Source organism: Electrona antarctica (genome assembly GCF_951216825.1).
Source record: "Electrona antarctica genome assembly, chromosome: 2".
NCBI classification, from domain to species: domain Eukaryota; kingdom Metazoa; phylum Chordata; class Actinopteri; order Myctophiformes; family Myctophidae; genus Electrona; species Electrona antarctica.
Window position 1 is genome coordinate 22,990,620 of NC_136807.1, and position 11,176 is coordinate 23,001,795.

At 45.2% G+C, this 11,176-nt stretch overlaps 1 protein-coding gene across 1 annotated transcript in view; it reads left to right on the forward strand.

Annotated features, from left to right (window-relative positions):
- xkr7a (XK related 7a) overlaps positions 1 to 4,281 on the forward strand; it is a gene marked incomplete at both ends in the record, with an annotated part of 8,487 nt that extends 4,206 nt beyond the window's left edge. Inside the window, 3 exons of the mRNA XM_079514468.1 lie at positions 435 to 634; positions 1,862 to 2,110; positions 3,524 to 4,281. Of these exons, the coding sequence (XP_079370594.1) occupies positions 435 to 634; positions 1,862 to 2,110; positions 3,524 to 4,281 (1,207 nt within the window). The remainder of the gene's footprint in view (positions 1 to 434; positions 635 to 1,861; positions 2,111 to 3,523) is intronic.
- Between the last annotated feature and the right edge of the window lie 6,895 nt (positions 4,282 to 11,176).

Genomic DNA, 11,176 nt, shown 5'->3' on the forward strand with positions numbered 1-11,176 from the left:
GGAGTAGTAGCACAAAATGCACCCCACAGGCCTCCTCCATTGACACACATGCTCACCAATAATCTTTTAAAAAGTTTTCAGTGAAAAGGTACAATATTTGCTTTTGAGATGTATAGTGGGAGTAGAAAGAAATGGACGTATACTCAAGTAAGTCAGCACTTGAGTAAATGTACTTCCAACACTGCGTGCGTGAGTGTGTGCATGCGTGCGTGAATGAGTGTGTGCATGCATGCATGCATGTGAACCTAATTACAGCACTGTGTACAGGGGGAGGGGGCAGGGGGGGGGTCCACAAACTGGCTTGTGGTTCACTAAGCTTCTAGAAGACCAGAGGAAATGACTGACACATAGAGCTCCACTCTTAAAGGAGCACTCCAGTTAGACACCTTTATCAGGATTGTGACGTGACAATAAAGATTCTGATTCTGATTCAGGTACGTGCACGCCCTGTACCTGGGCGTGCAGAGCCGTTGGCGTGGCGACCACAAGCGCCACCACTTCTACTGGCGCGTGATGTTCGAGAGCGCCGACATCAGCATGCTGCGTCTGCTGGAGTCCTTCCTGAAGAGCGCCCCCCAGCTGGTACTGCAGCTCAGCATCATGGTCCACACCAGTCAGGTGCTCCCCCTACAGGGTGAGTCCTGCCACCTAAAAGTCCTGGCCCCCTAAAACATCAAGTATTATGATTATATAGAAGGAAGACTTTTTTCTTTATCAAAAACATTTACAGAAAGTGTTAAAATGCTGTTTTTATGTGGCCACATCCTTCAGTTCATATAGTATAAGTATAGCTGGTTTTCACCCTTAGCACCATGCACCCACCTGAACTTCAGCCCACAGCTGTCGTTGTATGATAATAAGGGTAGGGGTTGATTTTAGTGTGTCACTAAAGTGGTGTATTTCGATTGGGCCTTTTGACTCAAAGGCTTTCATTTTCAGGAAGAAACAAAAAAAAAAACATAGGGCGCTAATATATTGAAGTCTAACTCATGTTGATTAGGTGATGTAATGGTGATGTGAAACAAACACAAACATTAAACGCCATTAACAATAAAGAGACAATATGACATATGGCACATTATGACGTAAATATTCCCTTCATTGTCAATGGCGTTTACAAAACAAACATTGAACAAACATTGAACATTGAACTGAGCTAGCGCCCCTCAAAAATACACAGGGAAGACATTTCATTTGCATATTATGATTTATAACCACACCTGGGGGTCTATTAGATTAGAGTAATGTTAATGTTAATTAGGAAGGACTTTCCTGTTTCCTTTGCTTGATGTTCTGTAAAGCACAGCGAATGCCTTGCCTTACGGGAGATGTAGCTGTACCTTCCAGGCGGCTTCCACCACTGCAAGTCTATACTTCATCAGTGTAGTGTAAAGTAACAAAATTAAGTACTGTTCTTAAGTACATTTTCGAAGCATTTGCACTTTACTTGAGTATTTCCAATTTCCACCTTTACATCTACTCCACTACATCTCAGAGGGAAATATTGTACTTTTACTCCACTAGAATTATTTGAAAACTTGAGTTAATTTATAGATTTTGATTGACATACATATACCCACTTCAGCCCTATATACATTTAGACCATTGTGTGCTTACAGATCTGCTATTTTCAAAAGATTTGTATACATTTGAAAACTTGAAATGGGACATTTCTGCATAATGACTACTTTTACTTTTAGTACTTTAAGCACATTTTGATTCAAATACTTTTGCACTTTTACCCAAGTACATTTTGAATTCCAGACTTTTACTTGCACTATTTCTACAAAAAAATGTGATTACTTTTCTTTTCCACCAATGACTTCCATGCATCTCTCCCGCTGTCCATCCATCCGTCCAGGCCTCTCTGCGTCCGCCTCTCTGGTCTCGCTGTCCTGGATGATGTCCTCCTACCAAAAGGTGCTGAGGGACAGCCGAGACGACAAGCGCTCCATGCACTACAGGGCTGTGGTGGTGCACATGCTGTGGCAGCTGTTCAGCATCGGGGCGCGCGCACTGGCCTTCGCCCTGTTCGCCTCCGCCTTCCAGCTCTACTTTGGCATCTTCATCGTGACGCACTGGTGCCTCGTGACCTTCTGGATCATTCAAGGTGAAGGGCTGAAAACGGTCCCAATATATTTAAAAAAGAAGGAATTGAAAAAATCCCCAAAGGTAGCACACGCTTACGCGCTTCGGTTATGAGCCTTCATCAGAGTGCTCTGATGAAGGCTACCTTTTTGGGATTTTTTCAATTCCTACTTTGTGATGTGTACTGGAGTTAGAGGCTAGCACTCCACCCACTGAAAACCATTGTTGATGCACAACCTCTTTTTCTCATTCAGGGGTATAGGTCCCACTATTGGTGATTATTCGCTCGATTGCTTTTTTTCGATCAAACACTTTTTTTTAATGAATTGTTTATTTCATGTCGTCGTCACTGTCGGGCAGAAACCACCTATCTCCATTTTTTAACTTTCGTATTATAGAACAATCTGTGCTATTTTACACCCTTTACGTCTGTGTCTGGGTTTTTACAAATATTGAAACAATGAAAAGTATTAAAAAAGCGATTCTGACTAAACCTCCTAACTCCTAACATTGGATCCTCAAACTGTCAAACCAGCTAACTCTAACTTGTAGAGTTAGGTGGTTTGTCCCCCATTAATTAGAAAAATCCTATCTCCACATTAATAGTAAAAAACAACAACTCCTAACTCCACTTAAGCTGGATTTGGGTAAAGTGATGATAATATAAAGACACATTCAAATATCTGACAATGAATAAAGTCAATGTATAGCCTAAACTAAATAGCTTATTCGCTTGATTTGTATACACTTATCTGTCTTTTATATGACCAGTGTTTTGTCCCAAATGGGCTGCCATAAAAAGGGCAGACTAGCCTAAGAAGCAGCGTGCATGCTCTGAGCTGCGGTTGCTCTGGATGTTATTTAATTTTTCACATGTACCACTCGTTATTGGATACATATACAATAACATCAGATTAAGGTAAGAAAATGGTTAATCCTGGCACGGTGGCACAGTCGGTACCACTGTCACCTCACAGCTAGAAGTTCCTGGGTTCGATTCCCGCTGGGGACGCCTGCTGGGGGCTCCTCCACGTAATCAGTGCCCATACCCTATAGGTGGGGTTGGCAAAAGGGCCTTTCTGTGTGGTGTTTTCATGTTCTCCCCGTGTCCCCTATGGTAGGTACCCTCACAAAAAACATGTAGTAATCCTGGTCTCTGCCTCCCTCTGGCCAGCCTCCAGTTATTCCAACCAGAAAGGAACTGATTGGACTAACCTGTCAGATAAGAAGCAGCTTGGACTCCTCATGCATTGAAGGAGAATGAGGTCAGTCCGTTGCTCTCCCAAGGTTGGCAGAGGGAGTGTAGCACCCAGGATTACATTAGACAATTGACACTGAGTGAAAAAATGGGTTACAAAAATCGTGGGATAAAAAATAAAAAATAAAATGGTTAATCCGGAATTCTGCTTTTACTGTGCCACCTCTCCACCTACAGGCGAGACGGACTTCTGCATGTCCAAGTGGGAGGAGATCATCTACAACATGATGGTGGGCGTGGTCTACGTCTTCTGCTGGTTCAGCGTGCGTGAGGGCCGCACGCGCTGCCGCATGGCAATCTACAGCCTCGCCGTGTTCGGCCAGAACGTGGCGCTCACCGCCGCCTGGTACGTGTACCGCGGCGCGCCGCCGCACAGCAACAACAACCGCACCGCCGACTTCACCGCCGTGGTGCTGGTGTGCGTGGTGGCCAGCAGCTACGCTCTGGGGACCTTCTTCATGTTTGTGTACTACTGCCTGCTGCATCCCGAGGGCCCCATCTCGGGATGGGGGGCGTTCATGGAGGACAAGGAGGGAGCGGGCGGGGCGGTCCCGGATGTCTTGGGCTCCCCAGCCTCCACCCTCCCCCCCGACGTGGTGAGCAGCCCCCCGAGGACCCTCCAGAGGACTAAAGGGGGAGGGGAGCAGGGGGGAGGTGGCATAGTCGGGGACGTGTTTCAGGTGCGGGCGGCGCGGGGCGGAGCCATGCAGGCGATTGCTTCAGCCTCCCACCTCGGCTCCCCCAGGACTGAGGGGCCGGTCATCCGCATAGACCTGCCCAGAAAGAGATACCCGGCGTGGGACGCCCACTTCATCGACCGGCGGCTGCGCAAGACCATCCTGGTGCTGGAGGGCGCTGCCCCGGTCACGCCGCGGATCCAGTATCGGTGTCTGGGGACGCCCAAGGAGGTGATGGAGTACGAGACCACCGTGTGATACGGTTTCCTGATGGAACGAACGGACAAAATTAACAAATAAGCGAACGCTCGCTGAGCGGATCCACTCCTTCTGGAGGGAGAATCGGGGGTAGAATTTGTTCTTATTTCTTTTGTACGGCAAAGTGGTCATATAGAGGTGTGGATGCGTGCGGTTCTGTATCATGTCTCAGGGTCAGGGTGATACAGAAAGCAGTCAAAGAGCCGGATCCCAATGCTCAAACATCCTTCGCGTTTCCTCCACTCGAGTCGTTTTCCTCGCGCCTTAGCCCCGCCTCCGAGCGAGGAAGCACACAGCTGGATCACTGGAGCACTACGGAGTCTGGAGGGCTGTTATGGATGTGGAGGAAATTTTTACATGTCACGTATTCCTACGGAAAAGAACGTCCTCAAAGGAGCCACGAAGGATATCGCTTTTGTTGGGCAGAAACCTCTTATCTCCATTCTAACTTTTTTTCATAGATTAACTCCCTACTTTATCATACTACAGCGTCACAAATAAACACCAAAAGTAGCAGATCCACAAGCTCGAAAGAGTGCATTCTGAGCTTGTCGATGTGCTACTTATGATGCATTAGAATTTGAATCATGAAAAGTAACAGTTTTGGAGATAGGAGGTTTACACGCTACATAGACGGCAGACTTCAAGACGCTTGGTGGGCTCCTCTCTCTTCGCTCTAAGCTCCTCCCTTGGAACGCGACCGGAGGATGGGAGGAGGACGTGAGGAGGACGTGAGGAGGCAGGAAATTTGAGTATTGGGATCCGTCTGGCCATTAGTTAAAGAGTTAGTTAAAGAGTCCACAACACTGATTGGCTGCTCAGTGAACCTTCAGAAGAGCACATTTATAAGGCGACGTTAAGCTGAGGGTAGAATCAAACCAGAGGATGAAAGGTCATGGCTCATCGACTCCGCAGCTCTGCGGTGTCGCCCACCGAAAAGAACAGATCTTCAAGCTCACGACGCGGGAGGATCTGTTCCTTTCGGCGAGTGACGACGTCGTCGAGCTACATTGGATCCAAAGTAGTTAATATATAGTTCCATATCGTTGCTATCGGGGAGAAATCTCTTATCTCCATATTTTAACTTTTTGTATTTTTTCGTAAATGAACACTCTACTTGATCATACATACTACAGCGTCACACAAAATCATCAACGGTAACAGATCTGCAAGCGCGAGGCACGTTTCGAGCTTGTACATCTGCTACTTTTGAATTTGAATCCTCAAAAGTGACATTATGAGGTTTCCACCAAACAGAGACGATATTCATAAAACAAACAGACACACTTGCTTTCACACCTGGCCCTCGCACTGACAAAAATAGCCGAATTTACACGTACACGTAAACGTGTGTGTTGTGTAACTAACTCACGTTAATTTCCGCTACTTATGCACGGCACTGTCATAAGGCGAAGTATACAATAGGAATAGGGCATTAAATTATGAAACAAAAGATGAAATACGGAGATACAAGGTTTCTGCCGACATCTTGTGGTAAACGATGGGGTCAAAAGGTCCACCTGACGTCGTTGTCGATATTCGTTCACACTGAAGTCTTATCGTCCTGAACTTTAAACGGCAGTTTAATGAGTGGAATGTAAAAAAAGAATCACACCTGTGTGAACTGAGTGGTGCAAGGTCTTATATAGCCTGATCAGCTGTGGTCTGACGTAATGTCAGTGACCATAGTAACCATGCTCATTCTTTTGAGGGACAGGTACACAAACACACACACACAGGTACTAACAAAGCCAGTTGTTGGAGTGGTTTGCACCACTCAAAAAGAAGAGAAAAACTGTTGAAATGTGACTTCTTCTTTTTACGAGTTTCAGAGCATTTTCAAGGTGTCAGTGGAATTATGAAGAAAAAGAATAAACCTTCACACTCATCTGCAGAAATGTAATTTATTGACGTAGCAGATGATTGAGCGGGTTTATTCTTTCCAACCCAGCACCTCAACCAATGTGCATATTATATTATATTAGTTTTTGTCAGTGGGATTAACAACATTCCTGTCATAAAACATTTGTTATTCGAGGTAAGCTATAAGGAGAAAAAAAAGAACTATGATATTTGTGTGTGTTTACAAAAAGAAATCCATCTTTCAGGGGCCGTGCCTCAATATCATATCTCATGTCCCTGCAGAATGGGTTCACGCATTTGAACATTAACCACCATCATTTACATGATATTTGCAGTATGTATGTATGTATGTATGTATGTGTGTGTGTGTGTGTGTGTGTGTGTGTGTGTGTGTGTGTGTGTGTGTGTACGTGCGTGCGTGCGTGCGTGCGTGCGTGCGTGCGTGCGTGCGTGCGTGCGTACAGTCCAAACTGGACTAAATCGTGTTAGGCATTGGCCTAACTGACACCCCAGACATTACAGCAAAGTCATACGTACGTATGTGTACAGTCTAAAATGGACTGAATGGTGTTAGGCATTGACCTACAGTATGTATGTATGTTTTTATCATATGACTGCCAGCGGTCATATTTGTCATATCGTTTTCATGTTACATTGCAACCCCACCCCCCAAAAAAATAACTGGATATTCATTATGTGATATTTAGCTGTGTGAAGAAAGAATTAAGGGTATACTATACGTGAAGGAGAAAATGGTGTACAGTAATCCATACTGTACACGTTTGAACTGTCAAAATACACTGCGCACGTGACACCAGGACATGAGCTTTGATATGATCCATGTTTAATCAGGGTGTCAGCATTGATGTTCTGTAGAATAGCGTGTGTGTGTGTGTGTGTGTGTGCGTGCGTGCGTGCGTGCGTGCGTGCGTGCGTGCGACTGTGCGTGTGTGCGCGTGCGTGTGTCTAAGGCTCTGTGCAGTGTGCACACACAAAGTGCTGATGTACGCAGAAATATGTTATGAGTGTTCTGTCGTGGGCATTTCATTTCAAACATTGAGCTTGATTCATAATTCCTAAGACTGGTGTCACACACCAAAAGAAAAACAAAAAAACTGATCTACGAGCTCTTGTGATCTTGTAGATCAGCTTTTTTCAGTGCAAGCGGAAGCATACATCGGCATTACTGTCATTGAGATGTGATGACGGGTTTTTGTTCATAAGTCCAGTCAGCTGAGTTTTTTGGGTTTCCCCCACTCCCATACTTGTCCCGTGATAAAGCGCCGTCTCCACTCGTGTTGCTGCGGTAACGACGGTAAACAAAGCCCCGGGCTTTGATTGTGGTGCTAACATAACATGACAGATGAGTTTGTGTACTGTAAACAAACAGACAGTCAGTTGTCCTGGGCTGCTGTACCTCACCACCACGTGACAACCACCACACAACGCTACAAAGCAAGCCTTAACTACTGGTCCACAGACAGACTGGAACACAACAAGACCAACACAAAGATGAGGAGTTCATTTTGTTGTTGTTTGAGAATAAAGACAAAAATGTGATTACTTGACAAGTTATTGTAATTGTGTGTGTGTGTGTGTGTGTGTGTGTGCGTACAGTGTGTGTGTGTGTGCGTGCGTACAGTGTGTGTGTGTGTGTGTGTGTGTGTGTGTGTGAGAGAGAGAGAGCGAATTAAGGAGGCAGACTGTTGTGATTGGATTGAGTCTAAGCCTGCTGGGTGAGTCAGTGGATTACAGGTGTAAACCCCCCCTCCCCACACACACACACACACACACACACACACACACACACACACACAGTCACACACACACACACACACGGGTAATCAATAGTTAATTGTCTCCACCAGGCCTAAGGCCTGCCCTGCACTACGCGGACATCTCCATGCAGGCGCGTGGTGCGCGCCGCTCTTTACCAAACTAATTTGGCATACGGTTTACGGGTGCTTTTAAAATCCACTATGCACCTTCCCAAATGTGTGTGACCAAAATAGCAATTTAGGGGAAAGCGTGCCAGCACGCCCATGACCACACCTCTAGGCGTAAATACCGGTGTCGGCAAAACAGATAGCGGGTGACGCTGGACCAAAATACCATTAAGGGACAGAGAAAGCTCCTATACTCGTAATTTTCGGGCAGCGGCTGAATTGCGGGCCGCGTCTCGGGCAATGGCGGCGACGAAATTGGAGCCCCAGAGTCTAAAGCCATTCAACGAAACGGGTCTTTCAGATTTTTCAGACTCCATCCTGATTGGCTAAGATTGGCTTCCAAAGTTCGCAGGAGTGCTCAGTTTCAAACAAAATGCCGCAAATCATGAACACATCGCCCTATATCTTGCGCCACCCCTTACCCCTTATCCCTAAACTTATTTGCCATTTTTTACTATTTTAAAACATTTTAAAATAGTATAAATAGCCGATCTACAAGCTAATAATAATAATAATAATAAAGCTTTATTTATATAGCACCTTTTAAGAACAAGTCACAAAGTGCTTAACAGAAATATATACTGTAGAGACTAACTAGAAAAAGTGCCCTTCTGGGCACAGGTCTCCACCAGGAGGATAGGAGTGTGTGTGTGTGATGTTTGGCAAAATGTTTAGGAGCAATATAAACGTGTGTGTGTGTGTGACGCGGCTTGGCCTGTTGTAGCGCCACCATGAGGCTGATTTGAAAACTGTCAAGTGGCATTTCTTCCAAAGCCTAGTGGGAATATGCATGCACAGTTTCACCACAATCGGACGCTGCGTTGAGTAGTTGTAGCGATTTGTACAAAACGGGTACAAAGCGGGCTACTCCTGAAAAGTTTAGAAGCCAATCGTAGCCAATGAGGGTGGATTATGAGAAATCAAACAAACCCGTCTTGATCACATGACTATGAAGAGCATGTGTACCGATTTGCGTGAAATATGGATAAAATCTGAAGGAGTATTATTAGAAAATGTGTTTTACATATGTCGGCCTCCTGGTGGCGCTATAAAGAGCAGATGTGAAAAATTCCAGGCAAAGGTTTTTCCTTGGCCTCTAGGAAGTTGGCATACAAAGTTATCCACAGATCCGTGCAGTTAGAGGTAAAAACACTTTTTGGCCAGTTATAGCGCCACCATGAGGCTGAGTTGAAAATGTTCATGTGGCATTTGTTCCTCGGCCTAGTGGGAATGTGCGTGCAAAATTTCACGGAAATCACACGATGTGTTCATGATTTGCAGCATTTTGTTTGAAACTGAGCACTCCTGCGAACTTTGGAAGCCAATCTTAGCCAATCAGCATAGAGTCTGAGAAATCTGAAAGACCCGTTTCGTTGAATGGCTCTAGAGAGACTGTGTACCAATTTGCGTGATGTTTGGACAAAATCTGTAGGTGTACTGTCCAAAAACTTGTTTTGCACAAAGCAGCCTCCTGGTGGTGCTATAACAGGCCGTTCTGAAATTGTTGGGGCAGAGGTTCATCGTTGGCATCCAGGGAGTGTGTGTGCAAAATGTGGCATCGACCGGGTTAACGGTGCCGGAGATTAGCTGTTCACAGACGGAAGGACGGACGGACGGACGGACGGACACACACACACACACACGGACGGACGGACGGAGTGCAAAACATACTCTCTCCCCATGCCTTCGGCCTGGTGGAGACAAAAAACATGGATCAACAAAAAGGCATAGAATACAATAGAAGAGATTTGTCGATAGAACATAACAGAAGATAAAAAAATAATAACAATAAAAAATAACAGAATCACATGGGTGATGGGCTAAATGCAGCTCTGTAAAAATAATCTTAGTACACGAGCTGGCTCGTAAGGGTCGAGTAGGTCAGATAAGTATGCTGGAGCAAGGCCGGACCTAGCTTTGAACGTGAATAAGAGTATTTTAAAATCAATTCTGTAAGAAACAGGGAGCCAATGTAGGGAGGCCAGAATAGGGGTAATGTGGTCGAATTTTCTGGAGCCTGTTAGGAGGCGAGCTGCAGCATTCTGAATGAGTTGTAACCGGTTGATGGATTTTTTTGAGAGGCAGGAGTATAGGGAATTACAGTAGTCGACACAGGAGTAAATTAATGCGTGGATAACTTTTGTGAGGTCGGGACGGGAAAGAAAGGGTTTGATTTTGGCTATGTTTCGAAGGTGGTAAAATGAAGACTGGACGACTTTCGTTACGTGACCCTCGAGGGAGAGGTCAGAATCCAGAGTGACACCAGGTTTCTGGCTGCAGATGTGATATTGGGACGTAGGGGGCCAAGGCTAAAAAGCTAACAACGTGTTGATGTAGATTGGCTAGTTGAAATATTTTGAAATGTTTTAAAATAGTAAAAAATGGCAAATAAGTTTAGGGATAAGGGGTAAGGCGCAAGATGGAGCCCTATGTGATTTCTGTGAAATTGTGCACGCACATTCCCACTAGGCCTAGGAAGAAATGCCACTTGAACATTTTCAACTCAGCCTCATGGTGGCGCTATAACTGGCCGATTAGTGTAGTTTTTACCTCTAACTGCATGGATCTGTGTAAAACTTTGTATGCACACTCCCTAGAGGCCAAAGAAAAACCTTTGCCTGGAATTTTTCACATCTGCTCTTTATAGCGCCACCAGGAGGCCGACATATGTAAAACATTTTGTAACATTACTCCTTCAGATTTTATTCAAATTGCACGCAAATCGGTACACATGCTCTCCATAGTCATGTGATCAAGACGGGTTTGTTTGATTTCTCACAATCCATCCTGATTGGCTACGATTGGCTTCTAAACTTTTCAGGAGTAGCCCGCTTTGTACCCGTTCTGTACAAATCGCCACAACTCCTCAACACAGCGTCCGATTTGCGGTGAAACATGTGCATGCATATTCCCACGGCTGAGGAAGAAATGCCACTTGACAGTTTTCAAATGAGCCTCGTGGTGCTACAACAGGCCAAGTCACGGCCAATCACGTGTGTGACACACATACAAAAAACAAAACAAAACATATTACCACATTTTTGCCAAACATCACACACACTCCTATCCTCCTGGTGGATACCTGT